At 37.7% G+C, this 26,565-nt stretch overlaps 1 protein-coding gene across 4 annotated transcripts in view; it reads right to left on the bottom strand.

Moving 5' to 3' along the window:
• COPG2 (COPI coat complex subunit gamma 2) overlaps nt 1–26,565 on the bottom strand; it is a 129,646-nt gene that overhangs the window by 99,639 nt on the left and 3,442 nt on the right. For all 4 annotated transcript variants that reach the window (XM_045565481.1, XM_045565483.1, XM_045565482.1 and 1 more), the window contains exons 4-5: nt 24,948–25,019; nt 2,845–2,924 (exon numbers count right to left, since the gene is read on the bottom strand). In XM_045565481.1, coding sequence (XP_045421437.1) covers nt 2,845–2,924; nt 24,948–25,019 — 152 coding nt within the window. The remainder of the gene's footprint in view (nt 1–2,844; nt 2,925–24,947; nt 25,020–26,565) is intronic.

Raw genomic sequence — 26,565 nt, 5'->3', positions numbered from 1 at the left:
CCTTCAGATTTTCTTAATCTCCATGGTTTCTTGCCAAGCTAACAAATTGTCTACATATATACAATGGTCATCTAAAATATTATAATAGTTTTATATTCCTGCTTTTAAAAATTACCACAATTAGTGGCTTAAAACAATACCAATTTATTATTTTCAGTTCTGTAGATTAGAAGTCCAACATAAGTCTCGCTGGGCTAAAATCACTGTGTCATACCGGTGAAAATGTCCACATTTTCACCAACATCTGTTTGCAATGATGTTAAGTATTCTCTAAGGTGATAAATGTTTTCTCTATCCTGCTCTGCACATCTTTCCGAGTCTAGCAGAATTGTTAACATCCCTATTTCTAACGGTCTGTTCACAACAGTCTAGGCTCTTTCTAACACATACCTCAAAATTCTTCCAGCATGTGCTCATTGTCTAATTCCAAGGCTACTTCTACATTTTCAGGTATTTGTTACAGCAGCACCCTACTTCCAGGTACCAAAACCTGTACTACTTCTCTATTGCTGCTGTATCAAAATACCACAAACTTAGAGGCTAAGACAACATTTAGTTCTTTATCTTACAGTTATGGAAGTTAGAAGTCCAACACAGGTCTCACTGGGCTAAAATCAAGATATCAGCAGGGCTGCATTACTTTCTGGAGGCTATAGGGGTGGATCTGTTTCCTTGCTTTTTCCAGCTTTTAGAGGTTACCACATTCCTTGGCTCATGGCCCTCTCTTGTTCTGCCTCCAAATCCAGCAACACTGCATCACTCTGATCCTGCTTCCACCATCACATTTCTTTACAGACCCTCTTCTTCTGCCTCCACTTCCATTTTTAAGAACTCTTGTCCCTAAAGGGCCCACCTGAATAATCTGGGATGATCTCCCTATCTGCTGTTTAGAAACTTTAATTCCTCTTTGCCATGTAATGTAACATATTCATAGGTCCTGGGAATTGGGATGTGGACATCTTTGAGGGGCCATTATTCTGCCTACCACATCTATTTATCACCTAAAATGAACAAGAAGTAAATCACAATTAAAGGTACCCTGACAAGACTCAGAAGGAAACATTAACAGCTAAAAGAAATAAATAAAAAAACTCTCAATCAATACTAATTTATTTTAAATTTTTCAAATATTGAGTGAATCTAGCAACCTAACTAGATTTTCTGTTTCTTACTTGTGGCGGGCACTGGTAGCTGACTAATCCAACACCCATTTTCAACGCTTCTCCCTTGTCTGCCCCTGATACTTGGGCTATAAAAGCTAAATATTCACTTTCCTGGCCTCCTAAGGATAGTCATAGAACACAGTTTTGCCAAATGGAATCTAAAAATTGCCTAGGGAAAAGATATTGCATTCCTGATAAAAGAGGCAGATGGTGCCGGTACTCCCTGGCCCCCTTCCCAGTACCCCTCCTGCTGTGAATGTGTTACATTGCCAGTAATACAGGCATCTATTTTGCAATAATGGAGAATGTCCAAAAGAACTCAATAGACACTAGCCCTGACACTGTTGAATTACCGAACCAACACCAACCACTCTATGCCTCTAGACTTATGGTTATATGAGGAAAATAAAACTCCCATCTCGTTTAAGTCACTGTTTACATCTGCTTTTCTGTTATTTTCAGCTGAAAGCTTTCCTAATGGAAACTATATGCAACACAACTGCTGGTTAAACACAAGCACCCTCCTCCACAAATTTAATACATAACCAGATTCACTTAAATGAGTTATAACTAATAATTAAGAAGGCAACTATTTTAAAAATAACATTTGTTACATATTTTAGAACTATAAATTATACAAATTCATCCTAGGACATTTGGAAATTATCAAAAGTTTAAGGAAAATAAATATTAGCCACCATCGCAAACACCCAGAGTTAACCTACTGGTAATATATCAGTGTACTTCCATCTACATTTTTTATATACATACATAAAATATTTTTAAATGTGAGACTATATGAAATACATAGACTGAAGTCAACTCCCATTTAGCATTTTAATGAGGACTTATTCATATCATTAAACATGTTTCAATAATATTTCCAAAAATTTAAAATACTTTATAATGATTATAACATGGGCTAAATAATTTTAACAATGCTAGACATATAAGTTGTTTTGTCCTTTTTGTTAGTGTAAACAGTGTTGCAACAAACATTATCACATATAAGTCTTTCTCTGTTCTATCGATTATTTTCTGAGGATAGTTCCATAGATGTGGTATTACTAGGTCAAAGAGAAACCCTTTCAATCATTCAACAAATGATGTCAAACCACTTTCTAGAAAAACTCAATCAATTTATTACTCTATCTCCTGTGTACAGGAATATGTCTCCCTTACAAGTACTAAATGCTGCTTCTTGTACTTTTTTGCCAGTTTGATGAGTAAAGATATTATAACTCATTCTTGAATTTTTAATTTACTTTTTTTTTAGCTACTAGTGAAAATGAATAAAGATATTTAGATAATCTATATTGGTTATTTCATGAGTTATCACTTTTTTTTAATGTAAGAGTTTTTTATACATTACGGATGCTAGCCTTTTGATATATTTGTTATGAATATTTTATTTTAGTGTACGTGTATCATTTACTTTTTAGTTTTGTTTCTACATTTTTATGAATATTTTAATAGCATAAAATTTATTAGTATTATCCTTTGTGACCTCTCTCTGCTTTATCAGATAGGGATGGTTTTCACATGGTGACAGCTGCATTTTAGAAAAGAATGTTTTAAGATATTATATTCTTTTAAATTCCTATTGGCTTTCTTACAGAGAACAACAAATAGTCTACTAAATATATAAGTATCCCATCCTAGACTTTGATCATTCACATACCTGCTTGTGACAATTATCACATCCTCAGAGATGGTAGCCATTTCTTTGATGGTAAGGTAGCACATTCTCCTCAATGTTTGCTGAAAAAATTATTTATAAAAGGCAACAGATTATTCAAAAGGAAATGGTTTTTAAAATTGCTTGAAGTGAGGACCCCTAATAGATATATTTAGAAAGATATTCTTAAAAAGATTCTCATCTACCCAAAAAATCTTTTAAAAAATATCTGAGTGAGAAAATATTTGGAATATTTCTATTTCCAAAACACAAAGAATTGATGCATTGACACACTGGAAAACATCCAGGTAAAAACTTAAAATTCAATTATATGCATCTTTCTACAAAGAGATCTGAACTTAGATTCTGACAGTTTGAGTACAAAGATACAGGTTTTCAAAGTGTTAAAAGGCTTGTGCTGAAAAATATACTTTTAAAATTCTTAAAAAATATATATATATATGAAGAGATGTGCAGATTCTGCACTGCCCTCTCAGGTCAGTGCATACCAGTGTTTTTCCTGAACCCTAAATGATTTGTGGTTGGATAACTAACTTCCATTTTCAATTATCAAGATTCCTAGATGAATATCTGGATCCAAAGTAAGCACTAAGCTAACAATAACAAAGTGTCACCTACCCTGCCCTACTCACCTGGATCTCTGATTTATTCACTAAGGATAAATGGGCAGTGGTCAGACACCAGGTTCCTCTAGTCTGTCCAGCCTTATTTCCTGCTAAATCTTATGAGAAGAGAAACCCAAGTACATCAGACCTAGCTCCAGAGTCCAAGCTATAGAGAGACTCTTGAGGCTATTGGGCCCATTTAGGAAAGAAAAGAGGGGAGCAACGATTCTCATGGTGATTAAACATTGAAAAAAATCAAAGAGAAAGCCAGAATGGGGCAGATCACAGCCATAAAAAGTTGCTTTGAAAAGAAAACAGAAAATAAGAATCAAAACTTCAGGGCTGAAGAACCACTCCCATCCCTCAATAAAAAACTCACCATGAGAAGTAGAAGAAAACTGGAGATACAAAAAATTAAGCAAAAGCACAAAAAATAGGGGCTTAACATTATTAGTTATCAGGGAAATGGAAATTAAAACCACATTTCAGATACCACTTCACATCCACCAAAATGGTGAAAATTCAAAAGACTAACAATAATACAAAGTGTAGGCAAAGATGTGCTCTTAACCACTAAAACATACTATATAAACAAATACACAGAAATGTTGAATGAAATATAAACAAAAAATTTAAATATGTAGCCAAGGGCAAAATAAAGGGAAACTCACAGGTGCCAGAAATGAAAACAAACAAAAAACACTTGTAACCACAGAACTACAAGTCCAGGATCTTATTGGCATGGGATACAGTTTCTAAGGTCTAGGAAGAATGGGATTTTTTTTTTTTTTTTTTTTTTGACACAGAGTCTCGCTCTGTTGCCCGGGCTAGAGTGAGTGCCGTGGCATCATCCTAGCTCACAGCAACCTCAAACTCCTGGACTCAAGCGGTCCTTCTGCCTCAGCCTCCTGAGTAGCTGGGACTACAGGCATGTGCCACCATGCCTGGCTAATTTTTTTTTCTATATATATTTTTAGCTGTCCATATAATTTCTTTCTATTTTTAGTAGAGACGGGGTCTCGCTCTTGCTCAGGCTGGTCTCGAACTCCTGAGCTCAAACAATCCGCCCGCCTCGGCCTCCCAGAGTGCTAGGATTACAGGCGTGAGCCACCGCGCCTGGCAAGAATGGGATTTTAAAAGGTATTTTCTTTAGGCACAAAATAAATTATCCAGATAACTCAGAAATACAGCAAGGAATGAAGAGTTTTAAAATAAGTGGTAAAGACATGAGTAAACTGCAGTGAACAACAAAAGATGCACCAAGAAAAGATGTTATATAAATAGATGTAGGTAAATATGCATGGCATGTGTATATGTGTATCCATACACATATATATGTTTATATACTCATATACATATAAGGAATAAGAGTGTCCTAAGAAGCTTAAACTTCCCATGAGCAGGGAAAAAACAAAGATGAAGATTAGATTTTTATAAGTCAAAAATCCATGTTGCAATTTTTAGGGTAACCACTAAAAGAACTTCCAAACCACTGTCTCATATGTCACTGATGCTCTTCATTTCCATTCTGTCTTTTTTCTCTCTTTGCTTTATTTTGGACAGTTTCTATTGCTGTCTTCAAGTACACTGATTTTTTCCCCTGTATCTCTAATCTGCTATTAACCCCATGCAATGTACTTTTTGTTTTAAATATTGCTTTTCTTAATTTTTGGAAGATATCTTTGTATCTCTTTGTATGTCTTCTATTATTCTTGTTATGTCTTTCTACACACTTTTTTTTTTTTGGACAAAATAGTTATTTATTTTTCATGTCAAAGAGAAGTGGGTGATTTTTTTTTAAACATCTGAGACAGATTTGGTGATGAAGTTAGAAAAAAAGACATATTGAAAAGTAAAAATAAGGAGGAGACACTGTGTCTACTGTGTTTTTCAAGCTATGGTAGAGCGTCATGAAATCAAATGAATGGGTTATGTATGCCCAGCATTTTTTTAAAGAAATGAAACAGGATGGGATGAGAAGTTATGGGATGAGATGGGAAGGTCTGGTATAAGGTGGGATGGGGTAGGACAGAATAGGAAGTACATAGAATATATTACAAGTAGTAAGAGCCAGTGTTATTTCTTGAGCCTTTTAGGTTTCTTTCCAAGATTTTTTGTTTTACCAAAGTAATACATATACCTGGTTTTAAAAGTCAGATAATAAAGATTAACACAAAATGAACCACAGACATAAATATATAGCATAAAACTTTTAGGAAAAAAAACAAAAGAAAATCTTTGAGATCTAAAGCTGAGCAAAAAGTTCTTAGACTTGACACCAAAAACATTATCCATAAAAGGAAAATTGATAAATTTTCATCCAAATTAAAAACTTTTGCTCTGCAAATGACCCTAAGAAGATGAAAAAGCAAACTGCAAACTGAGAGAAAATATGCACAAATGACATGGCTGACAAAAGATCAGTATCCATACTATACAAAGAACTCTCAAAACCCTACAGGAAAAAAAGCAAAAAACAGTTGAATTAGAAAATAGGCAGAAAACGTGAATGGCTATTTCACTGAAGATGACATAAGAATGACAAATAAGTGCATGAAAAGATGTTCAATATCACTAGCCACTGGGGAAAGGCCAGTGGAGATATCACCACACACCTATCAGAATGGCTAAAATAAAAAACAGTGACAACACAAAATGCTGGGCAAGATGCAAAGAAGCTGGATCATTCATACATTGCAGATAGGAATGCAGAATGGTGCAGTCTCTCTGGAAAACAGTTTGGTAGTTTCTAATAAAACTAAATATGCAATTACTATATGACCAAGTGATCATATTCTTGGACATCAATCCCAGAGAAATTATGTTCATATAAAGTGTGTGCATTAATGACGATAGTAGCATTATTCATAACAACCCCAAACTGGAAACAATCCACACAGCCTTCTGCAGATGAATGGTTAAACAAACTGTGGTCCATATGTGCCACGGAATACCCCTCAGCAACACAGGTGCACCAACTATTGATATACACAACTTGGATAAATCTCAAGGGAATAATGCTGAGTGAAAAAATGTCAATCCCCAAAGGTCAGGTACCATATTAATCCATTTATATGACATTCGTTTTTAAAATCAACTTTATTTTTTACAACAGTTTCAGGTTCACAGAAAATTGAGCAGAAGGTACAAAGAGTTCCCCTGCCTCCCCCATTATCAACATCCCTCACCAGAGTGGTACATCTGTTACAATCAATGACCCTACATTGACACATCATTATCAACCAAAGTCCATAGTGTATATTAGAGTGGACTCTTGGTGATATACATTCCCTGGTTGTTTTTTTTTTTTTTAATTTAAGTAGATTTAGGCAGTACAAGTGGTTTTTCGTTATATGGCTGAATTGCATAGTGGAGAAGTCTAGGCTTTTAATATACCCATCACCAGAACAGGTAATGGACACAATAGGTAACTTTTCAACCCATATCCCTTTCCTCCCTCCACCTTCTGAGTCTCTAGTGTCCATTAAGTCACTCTGTATGACCACACATACCTATGGCTTAGCTCCCATTTATAAGTGAGAACATGCGGTATTTGGTTTTTGTTCCTGGGTTAATTCATTCAGAATAATGGCCTCCAGTTCCATCCAAGCTGTTGCAAAAGACATTTCATTCTTTTAATGGCTGAGTAGTATTCCATGGCATACATATACCATATTTTCTCCATCCATTCATCTGCTGCTGAGCACCTAGGTTGGTCCCATATCTTTGCAACTGTGAATTGTGCCGTGATAAACATACAGGAGCAGGTGTCTTTTTTATAAAATGATTTATTTTCCTTTGGGTAGATCTCAGTAGTGGGACTGCTGGATCGAATGGTAGATCTACTTATACTTCTTTAAGAAATCTCCATACTGTTTTCCATAGAGGTTGCACTAATCTTCATTCCCCCCAACAGTGCATAAGTGCTCCCTGTTCACACAACCATGCCAGCATCTATTGTTTTTTGACTTTTTCATAATGGCTGTTCTGACAGGGGTAAGGTGATATCCCACTCTGGTTCCAATTTGTATTTCTCCAATGATTAGTGATGTCAAGTACCACCTGGTATGTTTCTTGGCCATTTGTTTCTCTTCTTTTAAAAATGTCTGTTCATGTCCTTTGCCTACTCCTCATGGGATCTTTTTTTCTTGTTGATTTTTCTGACTTCCTTATAGACTCCAGATACTAGGCCCTTGTCAGATGTATAGCCTGCAAATATTTTCTCCCATTCCACAGGTTGTCCACTCATTCTGTTGATAATATCTTTTGTTGTGCAGAACATTTTTAGTTTAAGTCTCATTTATTTACTTTTGTTTTTGCTGTGTTTGCTTTTGGTGTCTTAGTCATAAATACTTTACCTAGGCCAATGTCGAGGATAATTTTTCCTAAGTTTTCTTCTAATTTTTATAATTTCAGGTCTTACATATAAGTGTTTAATCCATCTTGAGGTAATTTTTTTTTTTTTTTGAAACAGAGTCTCACTCTGTTGCCCAGGCTAGAGTGCCGTGGCATCAGCCTCGCTCACAGCAACCTCAAACTCCTGGGCTCAAGCGATCCTCCTGCCTCAGCCTCCCGAGTAGCTGGAACTACAGGCATGCACCACCATGCCCAGCTAATTTTTTGTATATATATTTTTAGTTGTCCATATAATTTCTTTCTATTTTTAGTAGAGACGGGGTCTCGCTCTTGCTCAGGTTGGTCTCGAACTCCTGAGCTCAAACGATCCACCCGCCTCAGCCTCCCAGAGTGCTAGGATTACAGGCGCAAGCCACCGCGCCTGGCATTGAGGTAATTTTTGTATTAATATATGGTGAGAGACAGGGATCCAGTTTCATTCTTCTGTGTGAGGCTATCATTTTCCCAGCAAAATTTACTGAATAGGGTGTCCTTTCCCTAGGGTATGTTTTTGTCTGCTTTGTCAAAGATCAGTTAGTTGTAGATATTTGGCATTATTTCAGGGTTCTCTATTCTGTTCTATCAGTCTATATATCAACTTTTATACCAGTACTATGCTGTTTTGGTTACCACTGCCTTGTAGTATAATTTGAAATCAAGTAATGTAATGCCTCCAGATTTGTTCTTTTTGCTTAGAATTGCTTTAGTTATTCACGCTCATTTTTGGTTCCATATGAATTTTAGATTTATTTTTCTAATTGTATGAAAAATGACACTGGTATTTTGATAGGAATTGTATTCAATCTGTAGATAACTTTGGGCAGTATGGACATTTTAACAATATTGGTTCTTCCAATCCATGAGCATGGAATGCTTTTCCACTTGCTTGTGTCATCTACGATTTCTCTCATCACTGTTTTGTAGTTCTCCTCATAGAGGTTTTTCATCTCCTTGGTTAAGTATTTTCTAGGTATTTTATTTATTTATATATTTTTTGCAGCTATTGTAAAAGGGATTGAGTTCTTGATTTCTCAGCTTGGCTATTAGTGTATAGAAATGCCACTGATTTGTGTACGTTGATTTTGTAACCCGAGACTTTGCTGAATTCATTTATCAATTCTAGGAGTCTTTGGAAGAGACTTTAGGGTTTTCTAGATATAAGATCATATCACTGGCAAACAGGTATAGTTTTACTTCCTCTTTTCCAATTTGAATGCCATTTATTTCTGTCTCTTGCCTGAATTCTCTGGCTAGGACTTCCAACACTCTGTTGAACAGAAGTGGTGAAAATGGGCACTCTTGTCTTGTTCCAGTTCTTAGGGGGAATGCTTTTATAAAATTTTATCCCATTCAGTCTGATGTTGGCTGTGGGTGTGTCATTTATGGCTTTTATTATTTTTAGGTATGTTCCTTCTTTGCCTAGTTTAAGGATTTTTATCATGAAGGGCTGTGCTAGATTTTATCAAATGCTTTTTCTACATCAATTGAGATGATCATATGGTTTTTGTCTTTAATTCTGTTTATGTGGTGAATCACATTTAATGATATGCATGTGTTGAACCATTCTTGCATCCCTGGGACGAAACTCACTTGACCACAGTGAATTACTTTTTTGATGTGCTGTTGGATTCAGTTTGCTAGTATTTTGTTGAGAATTTTTGCATCTATGTTAAGGGAAGGATATTGGTCTATAGAGTTTTTTCTTTGTTGCCGTGTCCTTCCCTGACTTTGGTATCAGGGTGATAGTGGCTTTGTAGAATGAGTTAGGGAGAATTCCCTCCCTCTCGATGTTATGGAACAGTTTCAGTAGGGTAAGTACCAGTTCTTTGTTGGTCTGGTAAAATTGGGCTGTGAATTTGTCTGGTCCAGAGCTTTCTGTTGTTGCTGCTGTTGCTGGGAGATTTTTTTATTACTGATTCAATCTTGCTGCTCATTATTGGTTTGTTCAGGATTCCTATTTCTTCCTGATTGAAGCTTGGGAGGTCGTGTGTTTCCAAAAATTTATCCATTTCCTCTAGATTTTCTAGTTTGTGTGCATAGAGGTGTTCATAGCAGTCTTGGATGATCTTTTATATTTCTGTAGTATTAGTTGTAATGTTGCCTTTTTCTTTTCTGATTGCGATTATTTGAATCCTCTCTCTTTTTTCTTAATTTATCTAGGTAGTGGTGTGTTGATTATGTTTTGAAAGAACCAATTTTTTATTTCATTGATCCTTTTTTTTTCTGGTTTCAATTTCATTAGTTCTACTCTGATTTTTGTTATTTCTTGTCTTTTGCTAATTTTGGTTTGGTTTGTACTTGTTTTTCTAGTTCCCTGAGGTGTGACATAAGATTGTTAATTTGTAATCTTTCTGTCTTTTTGATGCAGGCGTTTAGTGCTATGAACTTCCTTCTTAGCACTGCTTTTTCTGTATCCCAGAGATTTTAGTAGTTTGTGTCACCACTGTCAATTAATTAAAAAAAATTTTAAATTTCCATCTGATTTTGTCATTGACACAAAGATCATTCACAGCAGGTTGTTTAATTTCCACATATTTGTGCAGTTTTAAGAGTTCCTCTTGGAATTTATTTCTAATTTTATTCCACTGTGGTCTGAGAAGATATATGGTATGATTTCAGTTTTTTTAAATTTTCTGAGACTTGTTTTGTGGCCTAACATATGGTCTACCTTGGAAAGTGTTTCATGTACCAATAAGAAGAATGTATATTCTGTAGTTTTGAGGGTAGAATCTTCTGTAAATGTCTATTAGGAACATTTGTTCTACAGTCCTGGTTTAAGTCTAGTGTTTATTGACTTTCTGCCTCAATGATCTTTCTAGTTCTGTCAGTGGAGTGTTAAAGCCCCCACTATTATTATGTTGCTCTTTGTTTCATTTCTTACATCTGGTAGTATTTGTTTTATGAATCTGGGGGCTGTGGTGTTAGGTACATATATATTTAGGATTATTGTATTTTTTGTTGAATTGATGCCTTTATCATTATATAATGATCATCGTAGTCTTTTTTTCAACTGTTGTTTATTTAAAATCTGTTTTGTTTGATATGAGAATAGCTACTCCTGCTCACTTTTGGCTTCCACTTTCATGGAATATTTTTCCAGCCCTTTAACTTGAGTCTATGCAACTTTTTACGAGTTAAATGGGGTTCTTGAAGACAGCAGATATTTGTGTTTTTTTTAAACCTATTCTATCAATCTATATCTTTCAAGCGGGGGCATTTAGACTGCTTATATTCAACGTTAATATTGATAAGTGAGATACTGTTCCAATCATCATGGTAATTGTTACATAGTTGCTTCATATTCTCCCTTGTGTTACCATTTTATAAAAGCTGTGAGTTTTTACTTTTTAGTGTTTAACACTGGGGGGTATCGATTGTTCTTTTTGCTATTTAGAACACTTTTGAGCATTTCCTGTAGGGCAGGTCTAGTGGTAACAAATTCCCTTAGTGTTTGCTTGTCTGGGAAAGATTTTATTTCTCCTTCACTTGTTAAACTTAGTTTTGCAGGATACAAAATTCTTCGCTGACTTTTATTCTCTTTAAGAAGACTAAGCTGGGACCCTAGTCCCTTCTGGCTTGCAAGGTTTCTGCTGAGAAGTCTGTTGTTAGTCCAGTTTCCTTTCTAAGATACTTGATGCTTTCATCTCACAGTTTGTAGGATTTTTTCTCTTTTGCTTTGACTTTGGCCAGACTGATGACTATGTGCTCTGGTGATGTTCTATGTGGAATGAATCTTGTATCCGGATGTCTAAATCTCTAGTAAGACCAGAGAAGTCTTCCTTCATTATTCCCTCAAATAGGTTTGCCATACTTTTTGCTTTTTCTTCTTCTCCCAGGAATACCTATGATTTTTATGTTTGGTCATTTTACATAATCCCATATTCCTTAGAGATTTTGTTCATTTCTCTTGGTTCTTTTTTATTTTGGATTGGGTTAATTTGAAAGACTTGTCTTCATCCTCTGAAATTCTTCTGCGTGATTTCGTCTATTGTATTTTGAAATTCCCTAAATGACTCTTTCATTTCCAAATGTTCTATTCTGTTTTTTTTTAAATTATCTGTCTGTTTAATTAATTTTTCATTCATCTCCTGAATTATTGTTTTTGTTTCTTTGTGTTGGTTTTCAAGTTTCTCATTGATCCCACTGAGTTTAACTACAATCCATATTTTGAATTTCATATCTGACATTTCAAAAATTTCCTTTTGATTGAAGTCCATTGCTGGAGAATTAGGGTGATCTTTTGGGGATGTTGAGAGAGCCTGTTTTTTCATACTGCCAGAGTTTTTACGCTCTGGCATAAGAGGTTTCATCTGAAACTTCTTCCCTCAGCTCAAAACTGATAGCTTTGCAGTTCACTTGTTCTTCTCCACCAGGAACTCTGCTGCTCCAAGTAGAGAGGAAGAGGTACACTGCCTTTTGGCTCATGCAGGTAGGTCCCGACTCTCATGCTGCTGGCAATTTGGGTCATTTGTACCTCACATCCCTGGGAGAGTGTGCACGTGCCAGCAGTGGTGGACTAGGTTAGGTAATCCCCAGATCTCAGGCCCCTGGATGGTGTGCTTGAGTCCTGGGGGGACCAGACCAAGACTGGGCTGGCAAACTTGCCCTAAGCCTCCCAAGATAAGGTGCTGGCTGCGATAGTGAGGGGTGGGGTGATTTCCTGCTCCAGAAGAATGATCAGGCAGAAGAGCAGATGCAGTGTGGTAGGCTCCTCTTAATGAGATTAGCAGAGGCAGGCAGCTGTGGGATGCTCACAATGCTCACACCTCCCTCTCTCAGAAGTAACAGTGGTCTTTGTCTTTTGGGGGCACAAAAGTACCCAGATTCCCAGCTCCTACCCTAACCCAACCTCAGCAGAAGCAGCTCAACCTGATGTGTACAGGGCTACCAGGCTGGCTGTGGGTTATGGCTGAAATGCTCCGGCAGGAGAAGTATGGTTGTGGCAGGGACTTGACTCCAGGAAGGGTGGGCTCCTCCCAGAAGAGATGGGCAGCTTGAGGAGAGTACTGCTAGCTCCACCCTCCCTCAGCACAAGCAGTAGCTTTGATCCTCGGGGAACATGAAAGCACTTGCTGTGGCTTTTTAGAGGGAAGGAAGGGCGCCCCAAGCTCCATGAAATCTTAGGTGTGATAGGTGTTCCGTCAGAGGTGGAGTACCTGCTCCCAAGTATCCTGGCTTAATCTTCCCCTGTTGAGCCCTCACCACTCCCAAGTGGAAACAGCCATGGCTGACTTGGCAGCAGTGGGCAGAGGAAGAGAGGTGAAGAAGGCCTTGAATGGTGGGGAGCTGGTGCCCTGGTCTCCTTTGTCCTAATGGGCCCCCTAGCGTGCTGCACTCTCCTCTAGCTGGAAGTGGCCCGCCCTGAATGCCCAACCTCTAAGAGACTCACAGTTCCTCTGGGACCCACCAGTTCCCCTAGGCTGCTGCAGTCCAAGTGGGTGCTAAGGAGCACTGGTTGTGGATCCAGTGATGTAGAAACCCTGGGGCTGAGATTCCCAGGTCAAAACAGCTGCAAAAACTCTGCCTGTCTATGAAGGGAGGGAAATGAGCCGTACCCTCTGTGCAGAACCGGCGTGCAATAAGCAGAGGGGTGTATCCCTCGATGTAAGCCTAGAGCTGGTTGTCCCACAGCTCACATACACCAAAAGTTCGTGCTTGGGAGCAGAGGCACAGCTTTGTGTGGTTGGCAGAGGGGACTCTCAGCTCCACATCCCATCCCAGGCTGCCCAGCTTTAAACTCCCAAAACAGCACCTTGGGCCTGTGACCAGAGATGGTGGGACCTATTTCAGTGAGAGCAAGATGCAGGGTGGAGTGCCGTCCACTCGCAACCCAGTCTCACTGTAGCTTATAGTGGGGTAGTGGGAATTGTTCCAGGAGTAGGTAGGAGAGCCTGGCCTCCCCTACCCCTCCTCGGCTGTGTGAGGCTGTATCAGCCCAAATTCAGCCTGAAGATAGGGCACTGCCCAGCTTTAAATTCCCAAACTGGCACACTGGGCCTGTGACCAGAGAGAGGGTGGGGCACCTTCCAGGCAAACAGCGTGGCAAGATGCTGTGGGTGAGGGGGACCATCCACTTGCATCTCAGTCTCACTGCAGTTCATAGCAGGGTGGTGGGAATTGTACTAGATATTTGTAGGAGAGCTTGGGCTCTCTAGTCCTTCCTCAGCTGGACAGGGCTGGGTCAGCCCAAATTCAGCCCCAGGGTGGAGTGCTACCTGGCTTTAAACTCCCACAATGGCACTCTGGGCCTCTGAGAGGAAACTGTGGGGAGTGCAGTTCACTTGAGACTTAGTCCCACAGCAGCAGGTTGCAGGATGGTGGGCACTGTCCCAGATGCATGCTAGAAAGCCTGTTTTCCCTGTCCCTCCCTAGCGAGGTGAGGCTACAGCCATTTCAAGCCCAAACTCAGCCTGAGGGCAGGGCATCACCCAGTGTCAAATTCACAAAATGACACCTTGGACCTGTGACCAGAAAGGCTAGGGGCCCACCCAGTCAGGCAGTATGGGTGAGAAACTGTGGAAAATGCTGTCTGCACATGTCTCAGTCTGTCGGCAACCCACAGCAGGGCAGTGGAGACCTTCCTAGGGGTGCATGGGAGCACCTGGGCTCCTCTATCCCTCCTCATAGCCACACAGTGGCTGCAGGCATGCCCGCAGTTCCCCCGTATCTAGGCTCCCAGAATGGCACCTGGCTCAAGCTGCTCTAGGATCAGATGCCTGTGGGATTCCGCATGAGTTCCCCTTCTGATTGTCTCTGTGCAATCTTCAAGTGTCTCTGTGCAGTGTCTCCGTGCAATCTTCAGTGTCTCTGTGCAATCTTCAAGCAGTTCCCTATGTGAGGCCCAAGACCTTCATGGGGGTTCTCTTGCAGTCAAGATTATAAAAGCTCGCCTCAGAGAGTGGAGCCCTGAGGGCTTCTCTCTTACTCTCACTCCATCCAGGAGTTTTTCCTGGCTGTTAGCCAGCCCCTGCCCGGGCAAGTTGCCCTAAACCCTCTCATTATCCACTCCTTACTGTGGCTTCCTTGGTGAATCCCAGCATTCTCTCCTAGATGATCTGTTTGAAATGTGAGAAAACACCTACTATTCTGATTCCTCTCCACGAATGAGGCATATACTACCTGCGTCTTCTATACAGTCTTAAGCATATAGACTATGTTTACAATATTTGTTTTACTGCCAATATCTGCTTGTTCCATCATCTTTATCATATCTGAGTTTGTATCTGTTGATCCATTTTTCTCCTGGTCATGGATAATATTTTCCCATTTATTTGCACACCTGGTAATTTTTTATTAGATGCTGTACATTGTGAAGTTTATGTTGTTAAGGGCTGAATTTTGTTGTATTCTTCTACATAGTATTGAACCTTATTTTGTCATGAGGGTAGGTTACTAGGATCAGTTTCCTTTTTTTTTCCCCTTGAGACTGAGTCTCGCTCTATTGCCCATGCTAGAGTGTGGTGGCATCATCATAGCTCACTGCAACCTCAAACTCCTAGACTCAAGCGATCTTCCTGCCTCAGCCTCCCAAATAGCTGGGACAACAGGCACGTGCCACCATGCCCAGCTAATTTCTTCTATTTTTAGTAGAGACAGGGTCTTGCTCTTGCTCAGGATGGTCTCAAACTCCTGAGCTCAAGCAATCCTCCCACCTCAGCCTCCCAGAGTGCTAGGATTACAGGCATGAGCCACTACACCCAGCTCTCAGTTTTTTATTATTGAGGCTTACTGTTAACTTTTTTAAAGCTTTAGTCTAGGGCTAATATAGTCCCCTTACTTAGGTGATACCCTTCTGAGAACTACACCAGATGTCTTATGCATGACAAGGTCTTTCCATTCTCACTGGAGGGAATATAAACTATTCTCAATCCTGTGTTCTTCTGATTATTTTGTTAGCCTTCAGTAGTTTCCTTTTATATATATACAGATCAGTTTTTATCCAAAGACTCAAGGGATAGTCCTCAGCAGACCACTGGATCCCTCCCTCTCCCTCCACCCCTTTCTCTCTGGCTCCTTCTTTGGTACTCTACCCTAGAAATTCAAGCTTTCTTGGATTCCCCAACCTCTATCTGTTTTTCTAACTCAGAGAGATAGCTAGGCTCCTCTTCAGCCTACCCTCCTGGACTGAGGCCTGTAATGTGCCTCTGGGAAGCGAACTAGTGCAATCTCAGGGTTCACCTTGTTTGTTTCCCTTCTTCAGATCACAGTTCAGGGATGTCTGTTATCCAATGTCTTAAAACTATTGTGTCATATATTTTGTTTGATTTCCTAGGTATTTATGGTAGCAGGGTGATTCCAACCCATTTACTTTATCATGGCTGGAAACAAAAGAGAAATACATTCTTAATATCAAAACATGGTGAATTATCTAGTTATTCTTTTATTATTAATTTCTAACACTACTGCATTGTAATTAAATAATACAGTCTATATGATTTCATTCCTTTGAAATTTGTTGTGTCTTGCTTTATGGTTTAGTATATAGTTGACTTTTTGTAAATGTTCATTTACATTTACTGTAGATAATGATTTACTTGGGTCTATATCTACCATCCTATGATTCTATGTTTGTCCTGCTTGATCTATGTGTCTTCTCCTCTCTTCTTTTCCCTTTGTGTGGCTTGATGTAGCATTCCTTTTTTTTTTGTTTAACACAATTAGTTTAGAAGAGAAAAAAAATTAATAGAAAAACAATCAATAAATCAGAAAGCTAGTTCTATGAAGATATCACTAAAGTTTATAGATCGCTAGACTAACTTCCTAGGAATAAAAGAGAGAAGACACAATTTACTAGTATCAGAATGAAAAAAGAGTCATTGCTAGAGAGTCTACAGACATTAAAAGAATAAGGGAATATTATGAACAACTTTATGCCAAGTTCAACAATTTAGATGAAATTCATTGAAAAACACAAATTACCAGACTGGATTCAAGAAGACAAATAACCTGAATAGCACCATATTTATTCTTTCAATGTTGTTAATTTTAACCTCAAAAAACATTCCCATAAAGAAGATGGCTTCAATAGTGAACTTTACAAACATTTAAGGAAAAATTAAAAATGTATAAAAACTCTTAGAGAAAACAGAAACACTTCCCAACTCATTTTATGAGGCCAGCATTACCCAAATATAAAACCCAGACAAAAACATTTAAAGAAGAGAAGACTACAGATCAACATGTTTCATGACCCTATACAAAAATATGTTTCTAAACTGAATATTATGTGAGTGTGGGTGCCTATGTGTGTGTATATATGGCAATACAGGTTTTTTTCCCCCCACAAAAATTGAATCAATGCATTTCACCATATTAATATACTAAAAAAGAATATGATAATATAATGGATATAGAAAGGGTATCTGACAAAATTCAATACACTTTCACAAATAAAATCTTTCATCAAACTAGGACTAGAAAGGGACTTAACCTGATAAAAGTCATATACGGGCCGGGCATGGTGGCTCATGCCTGTAATTCTACCACTCTGGGAGGCCAACGCGGGAGGATGGCTCGAGGTCAGGAGTTCGAGACCAGCCCGAGCAAGAGTCAGACCCCCGTCTCTACTAAAAAATAGAAAGAAATTATCTGGACAACTAAAAATATATAGAAAAAATTAGCCGGGCATGGTGGCGCATGCCTATAGTCCCAGTTACTTGGGAGGCTGAGACAGAAGGATTGCTTGAGCCCAGGAGTTTAAGGTTGCTGTGAGCTAGGCTTATGCCACAGCACTCTAGCCTGGGCAACAAAGCGAGACTCTGTCTCCAGAAAAAAAAAAAAAAAAAGTCATATATGGAAAACTTACAGCTAATGTCATACTTAACTGTGGAAGCCTAAATGGCTTTTCCCTAAAATCAAGAACAAAGCAAGGACACCCCTATCATCACTTCTATTCAATACTGCACAAGGCAAGAAGATGATAATGAGATAAACAAATAAAAGGCACACAGATTGGAAAGGAAAACATAAAACTGTCTTTGAAGATGACAAAATCATTTACATAAAAAATCCTAGAGAATCCCCCCAAATACCCTTAGAACTAATAAATGAATTTAAGATCACAGGAAAAAAAGGTCAATAAATAAAAATCAATTTAATTTCTAGAGACTATCAACAAACAATACACATAGAAGAGCATCAAAATGTATTATCTACTTTAGGGACAAATTTCACAAAATATGTGCCACACTTGTACACTGAAAACTATAAAGTACTGCTACAGAAATTAAAGAGACTTGAATAAAGGGAGATATATACCACGTTTGTGGTGCAGAAAACTCAATGGTGTTACAACAGCAATTTACCTCAAATTGCTTTTTAGATTCAATGCAATCCCCATAAAAGTTTTAGCATGCTTTTTTTAAAAAAAAAATAGAAATGGACAAGATGATTCTAAAATCTATATGGAAATGTAAAGGGTCCAGAAGAGCCAAAATAATTTTGAAAAATAAAAATATAAAAATAAAAATAAAAGTAGGAAGAGTTGTGCTACCTGATTTTAAATGTACTATAAAGTAAGTCCTAAACCTACAGTAATCAAGATAGTGTGGTACTAAAACATGAATATACATATGGATGAATGAAACCAAATAGAATGTTCCAATGTACCTATGTAACTCAATCTTCCTCAACTCCCCCTCCTCTTCCTTTTTCCATATGGATAGTCAATTGACTCAGAACCATTTGTTGAGAAAGAGAAAAAGGAAAAGGAGGAGGCAATGGAAGGAAGAAGGGGAAGGAGGTAAAAAGAAATCCAATCTTTATATCATGTACAAAAATTAATTTGAAATGGATCATAAAGTAATTGACATAAAACCACAAAACATCTAGGAAAAAAGCATAGGTGAAAACTGCTGTGACCTTGGGTTAGGCAAATATTTCTATGATATGACATCAAAAGCACAATTCATAATAGAAAGAAACTGGCAAACTGGACTTTATCGAAATTAAAAACTTCTGCCCTTTGAAAAACTTTTAAGAAAATGGAAACATAAGCCACACACTGAAAGACAATATTTGCTAAACACATCTGATAAAGGACTTGTATCTATAATGCATAGAGACCCCTTAAAATACAATAATAAGAAAATAAATAATCCAATTTTTTTAAATGGGCAAAAGATATGAAAAGATCCTTCACCATGGAAGATATATGGAAGGCAACCATGCATATAAAAAGATGTTTGAGATCATTAGTAATTAGGAAAATGCAAATTTAAACCACAAAGAGATACCATTATACATCTATTAAAATGGCTAAAATTAAAAACAAAAATAATAACGACAATACCAAGTGCTGGGACAGGATGCAGAGTAAATGTAATTCTCATACAGCAATGGTAGGAACAGTACAGACACTTAAGAAAATGAGTTGGCATTTTCTTATTAAGTTATACATGCATACACCTACCATATGGCCCAATGATCCCACCCCTGGGTATTTATCCAAAAGAAATAAAAATTTATGTTCATACAAAAATCTGAACATGAATGCTTATAGCAATTTTATCTATCTATCTATCTACCTATCTATCTATGTATTTATTTGAGACAGAGTCTCGCTCTGTCGCCCAGGCTAGAGTGCCGTATCGTCAGCCTATCTCGCAGCAAACTCAAACTCTTGGGCTCAAGTGATCTTCCTGCCTCAGCCTCCTGAGTAGCTGGGATTACAGGTGTGTGCCACCATGCCTGGCTAATTTTTTCTATTTTCAGTAGAGATAGGGTCTTGCTCTTGCTCAGGCTGGTCTCGAACTCCTGACCTCAAGTGATCTTCCTGCCTTGGCTTCCCAGAGTGCTAGTATTACAGGCGTGAGCTACCACGCCCGGCCAGCAATTTTATTTACAATCCCCCAAAACTGGTAAGAAACCAAGTATCATTCAACTGGTGAACAGATAAAACAATCTGAGGTACATCCGTATAATCAAACACAATGAAATAAAAAGGAATAAACTACTTGATAAAATAATATGGATGAATTTCAACGCATTATGCTAAGTAACTGAAAAGAAGATTCAAAAGGCTTCATAAAGTATGAAATCATTCCTATGACTTTTTAGAAAAAGCAAATTTGTAAGGAAAGAAAAAATTATTGGTTGCCAGGGGCTGAAGATGTGAGAAATAGATGATACAAAGAGATCCGAGGGAACTTTTTGGGGTGATGGAAATGTTCTAAATTTTGATTGCAGTGGTGATAACATTATTGTATGCATTTGTCAAAACTCATAGACTACATTCTATACTTAAAACTATACTTAAAAAAAAAAAGACATCAGTGATAAGTAAATGAAAAGGCAAGCCACACACTGGGAGGAAATATTTACAAAACATCTATCTGATAAAGAACTCATATCCAGAATATATGAAGAATAATTTATAACTCATTAAGAAGGTAACTTGGTTTTTAAAAACTGGTGAAAGATTTTAACAGATACTTCACCAAAGCAGATATACAGATGGCAAGTAAGCACATGAAAAGATGCTTAAATATGTTCGTTATTGGGGAAATATAAACCCAACAATGCCACTTCTAGATACTAACCAAAGAGAAACGAAAACATATGTCCACGCAAACACATGTACTTAAATATTTTTATCAGCTTTATTCATAATATCCATAGACCAGAAATAACCCAAATATCGATTAACCCGTGAATGGATCAATCAGATTACCTCCATACAGTGGAATACTACTCAATAATAAAAAAGGAACTAACTACCAATATATATATATAAAAACTTGGATCAATCTCAAAAGCATAGCTAAGTGAAGGAAACAAGACATAAAAATCATACAAGACTGCACACTGCATGATTAAATTTAAATGAAATCCTAGAAAATGCAAAAACTATGTTGTCAGAAAGCAGATTAGGTGCAGAGATAGGGGCAGGGGACAGATAAGTAAGGGATATGAGGCACATTCTGGGGTGGTAAAAAGTTTCTATATCATGACTGTGGTGGTGGTTCTGCAACTCTATACATGTTCAAAACTCACAGAATTACACACTTTAAATTGGTGAATTTTATTGTATGTAAGTTATACTCAATAAAGTTCATTCTATTTTTAAAAAGATTAATACTTCAAAAAAATTTAACCTACAAATCAGTAGGAAGAATATAAATGAGCAAAGCATATGAACACGCAATTCAGAGGATGGAAGCAAAATGGCTATAAAACATTTAGAGAGTTTAGCCTCAGCAGTGATCATGAAAATGCAAATTAAAACCACAAAGAGATGCCATTTCACATTCCTCCAAATGGCTAATATTTGAGCCTGATAATAAGAAATGGTGAGGATTTGGAGCAACATCTATGTAAATAAGTACAACCCCTGTAAAGACCAATTTGACAAGGTCAAATAACAAGCATTATCTTGTAATATCTACCCCAGAAAAATTATCACTGGGTACATAAATATGTCATATCATTTGTAATAGCTAAAATGTGAGAACAACTTAAATATCCACCAATGGGAGAATGGATAAATAAATAGGACTACTGCATATTCACACATTGGGATTCCATACAGCAGCAAAACCAAATGAAGCAGATGTACATAGAACAAGTGGGTGAATCCCAAATATGTATTAATTTAAAAAATTGCAAAATAATATGAAGATGATATCATTTATACTATATTTTAAAACACAAAAATACTAAGTATTGATTATAGACACAAACATGTAATACACATAAATAAACAAAGACAGAAGAATACCAACTTGAAGACATAAGGTAACGCTGGGAAAAGAAGGAGCTCCACATGCTGCTGGCAATATCTCTACCTCTCCTTCCTCCAAAACAATCACTCTCTCCATTCCATATTCTGCCTAAGGGCCCATGAAAACTAATCATATCATGCCGTACATAGCTACTTACCTCAGTCACCACAAAAAGCCTAAAATATCCTTGTCATTACTCATAACCTGGATGCTTACTGCCTTGCAGCTAGGTATAGCACCTTATCTGACTCTCTTTTCCATCCTTCTACAAATTCCAAACAACTCCTTCATGTTCTCTGGCACTTTCATCAGCAAAATCCCCTGTATCCTCAAACTCTTCTCTGAATGTTCCCATTTTTTTCTCTAACTGAAACCTCACTCTCCCCTAAGGACTTTCCTGAAGCCCTTTCAAATGGTGGCGGTGATCTGTAGGCCTACGGACAGGGAAGCTGTCCAAGTTGATCCTCTCTGGCTTATTCAAAATTGCTGTACCACCTTCTTTCACTGCACCTCTTTCCCTAAAAATCTCTGGCTTATGCCCTGAGACTGTATCACCAGCATTCCTGGTTGCATATATAGACCCCAGGTCTCTTCTTATTTTAAAAAAATATTAGTACCTTGTTCACTGTCACTCTCACCAATATTATCTCAGTAGTAAGTATTGATGATTTGAATACCCACACAGATGATATCTCCAAAACTTTGACCTCTTCATTCCTTAACCTCCTCTTTTGCAATGATTCCGTCCTCTCTCCTACAGCAATTACCCACTTCCATTGGCACAGCCTGTATCAATAACAGTATCCCTTTCCAATTTCATTTCTAAGTATCTCACTCTCCAACCATCACTCCTGACTCCAACAATTCTTTCACTCCATGATGACCTACAATCCATTGATCTTATCAACATTTTGCTGTCCCTGTCAGCCCCTGTTCTTACTTCCCTCCTAACCAGATTGATTCCATATTCAATATTTCAATCATTTGACTTCTTTGCTTCTCCCCTTTGTTTACTAATCTGGCAAAACTTCAACCATGATAAATCCAATCTCTAACACCTCCATGCCTTAACCTTAACCTGCAGCCTATAGCTGGAGAAGCACATTCACCATGCTGCCTAGTAATATTTCAAATTTATGAGCACTAACTTCAAGAGGCTATTAGTCCTATCCAACAGTCCTACTTTCCCTAATCCATTTCCTAGAAAACTATTTCATATTTTTTCTTAACACAAACCTCTATGCTAGAAGCTTCAAGCTTGTCCTCATTCTGTTTCTTCCCTACTCTGCATCCACTTCCCTCCTCCATGTCCAGCTTTTCTTCCCAATTGCCAGCCCTCTGAGCAACAGCAATCTTGAGCCTGCCACCAGACACTTGGCTGCAAAACCAGAGCCACAAAGAGGCAACAGCTTTCCATGACTTTGTTTTGTTTTGTTTTGTTTTGTTTGAGACAGAGTCTCACTTTGTTGTCAAGGCTAGAATGAGTGCCGTGGCATCAGCCTAGCTCACAGCAACCTCAGACTCCTCGGCTTAAGCGATCCTACTGCCTCAGCCTCCCGAGTAGCTGGGACTACAGGCATGCGCCACCATGCCTGGCTAATTTTTTCTATATAGATTTTTAGTTGGCCAGATAATTTCTTTCTATTTTTAGTAGAGACAGGGTCTCGCTCTTGCTCAGGCTGGTCTTGAACTCCTGACCTCGAGCAATCCACCCGCCTCGGCCTCCCAGAGTGCTAGGATTACAGGCGTGAGCCACCGCGCCCGGCCTAGCTTTCCATGACTTTAAACAGCCCCCCTCTGAGCCCCACTCCAGCAGCCTGAAATGTCTAGTTTTCTGGTCTAATTCCTCTAATAAATACCGAATTCCATAATCTTCGTAGTGGTTCTGTTTCCCTGATTGAACCCTGAATTTTTGGAACAGGAAATGGTTAAAAGGAAACAAACCTTAAAGATACTAACGTGAAATTGCTTCTCTGATTGGATTAAAGGCATTAATGACCCTATTTCCAGTGGTAAAGGGACACTAGTAGTCCATAGCATGCAGTAGCAAAATATTTAAATTATCATCTGCTGACAAGGACCTACAGAAGACAAAGCTTTGGGTAACTAAGTAGTTCCTGCCATAGAAGATTTTATAAAAATAAGTTGCACAATGGGTTAATTAGTTGCTTCTGGGTACACTGAAGAATTCTTTTCTTGGGAAAAGAAAATGATGAGCTCAGCTTTAAATGCAAACTTCAAGGTCTGGGTAAGGGACTAGAAATCTGTAATTGCCTTTATAGAAAGCCTTATGTCATGTGGCTACAGGGCTGAAATTTCTGAAAAGCATATCCTGCAGGTGGCTGAATTATAATGCAAATTCAATTCAAACTCTTGAAGGACATCTTATATTAAAATTAGGGCCCTGAAAATTAGGATGGGGTCATATGGGCAGAATCTGATGAATCCCTAAATTCTGTCAAGCATCCTTTGCTAGTAGAAGCAGTCCTTCATCTCATGTCTGAGAAAATTAGACTCCCTTTGCCTGAAGAGAGTGTAACGGCTTCCCTGAAAGAGTTGCCTTACAAGGGACTACTAATCTTCCTGAAGATCTACTCCTAAAGCCTCTCATTATCTAGACCCATAACCAGACTTAAATCTCAGGAGGTCCTGGGGCTTGGACACAAAATGTGACCTTTGATGATATGTAATATATACCAAAAGAACTGCAAGATTTGGCCATTTTATGTTAACAGAAAGCTAGGAAATATATATCCCAGAATCTCCTTCCTCATATGGTTCTCCGTCAGAGCTAGGCAAAAGAAAAATATGTGTCACATTTAGAAGACGGAGAAGTTACACATTTAGAAGAAAAACAGCGGCCTGAAGGTCATGGTGGTTTAAGGTAAGGAGAGACAGAGGCAGAGGTGCTGGCAAGTTTAGTTTGTCTTCACTCTTCTTTTCCCCTACTCCATGTCCCCTTCCCCACTTCATGTCCAGCTCTTCTTCTCAACTGCCTGCCCAACAGCCAGACCAACAGCAGCCCCAGGCCCACCAGAAATTTGACTAAGAACTAACAGACGTGGTAGCTATGTGCACTAACTTCTATACCAGTCCACTTTGCACTGTCACACCATAAGCTGGGTATTAACTGTTTTTATGACTGCAGGTAGATCTGTGCAGGAACAGCTTTATACCACGTACTTTAATTCTTTTTTCACATAACCTTTAATGAGCATTTATAAATTTTATGAAGATAAACAGTTTTTAAGTAATTTTAAACATTTCAAGCATTTCAAGCCCTCTAATTTGGAACACTCTAAGTTCTCTGAGGAAAATAAATAAAAGGAGCTTTTTCATTGTAAAAGAATAAAAAAAAACTTACATCATTAGATTGAAACAATCGAGTCATTGCAAAGAAGGCTTCTGTAGCTTCTGTAGTTCCAAAGTATTCACCCTAAGTACAATTAAAAACAAATTTTTAAGCTTAAATTATATATATAAGGATCTTTTATTTCTGCAAAAATCTTTTAGAACTTGGGGGAAAATATCTTTGAAAATGTTCTGCCTCTGTGATTTTTCTGACTTTCAATTTATAAACCCACATGACCATTTACCTACTCTTTATTTAAAAGAAGTCAATATCACACAGTATGCCTAAAAGTTCTGGAATTGTGGTCTCTAACCTTTTAACAGAAACATTTTAAATTTCCCTAAAGAATTGTGATTTAAAAGGAGGTAGAAAATGAGAGTAATCAGTTTCTAATCAGAATAGGATGTTGCTATTATTATAGCACCAAAGAGCAGAGATCATACCTTACACTGTACATTTCTATAATCTAATGCCCAGCATAACGCCTAACATATCACAAGAGCATAATAAATATTACACTATTATATAAAGAACTATCTATTAGGAATCCCAGCAAACATGGCAAAAAGAAGATCAATCAAAAGGGCAGGAATCAGGTTCATCATATAAAAAATAAGGCTTAAGGGACTACTATGGATCTCAATATTGGCTCAAGCTCATAAAAACATGTTTTGGATCAGAGCATCTCAAACCTTCATGTGGATATCAAATCATCCAGGGATCTTGCCAAAAGGCAGACTCAAATTCAGTGGCTCTGGGGTAAAGCCTGAGATTCTGCATTTCTAACAAGCTCCCAGAGATGCAAATCCTGATCAGGGAACCACATTTTCTGAGTAGCAAGGTATCAGTCAGGTAATGTATTTCACTAATACTCCAAACATTTCAGATCACAGATTACCCAAAATATTATCATTTCAATATTTAATTTCTTCATTAAAAGCAATCTCAATCACTTTTCAGAATTTCAGATTTCAGTTTTCAAATTTCACATAAAATATAACTAGTCTTCAATCTATTTGCCATGGGTGTAATAAATTTTGATGAAAACATTGAAAGTTTAGTATGAAAGACAAAGCGTAAGAAGTTTACAACTACTTAACTCAGAGTATCCAGCTTGCTCATCAGCAAAGCAAGAGATTTCTGTCTCTTTTTTTCATAAATATTTACTGAATATCCAGAAGCCTATGTGCTTTTTGGTTATATTGGAAAACATTAAGTTCCTACTTTCTTACTTGAAACTCAGAGAACATATGGATATGTCAACTCTGGTAGAAATTTAAAATTATTTTTCCATAAAGCTCTACCAAGAACTAGAGAAAGAGATAAAACAAATGTTCCCAAAGCTGTTTATGTAGTTAATTTTGTTTATGCCGTGCTTAGTAATCTCCTTATCAACATAATTAAATGTTTCAACATGAGTTGCCCCATCAAAGAGATATTGACCAATACAAAAATATTTGCTATTCTGAATCAACTTTGACTACTTGAAACTCTGTTTATATATTGGATTTAGCCAACTTGGACATATGTGTGCTATCAAACCGACTTTGCCTTAAATGTTTCTAATATGCTGCCACAGAGGGATTATGTTGTTTGTGAACAGATATATTTTATCTAAAACTATGTGCTT

This window comes from Lemur catta, chromosome 11, assembly GCF_020740605.2.
Source record: "Lemur catta isolate mLemCat1 chromosome 11, mLemCat1.pri, whole genome shotgun sequence".
In the NCBI taxonomy this organism is placed as follows: domain Eukaryota; kingdom Metazoa; phylum Chordata; class Mammalia; order Primates; family Lemuridae; genus Lemur; species Lemur catta.
The sequence above is the reverse complement of the archived record's forward strand: the minus strand, read 5'-3'. Positions and strand labels throughout refer to the sequence as shown.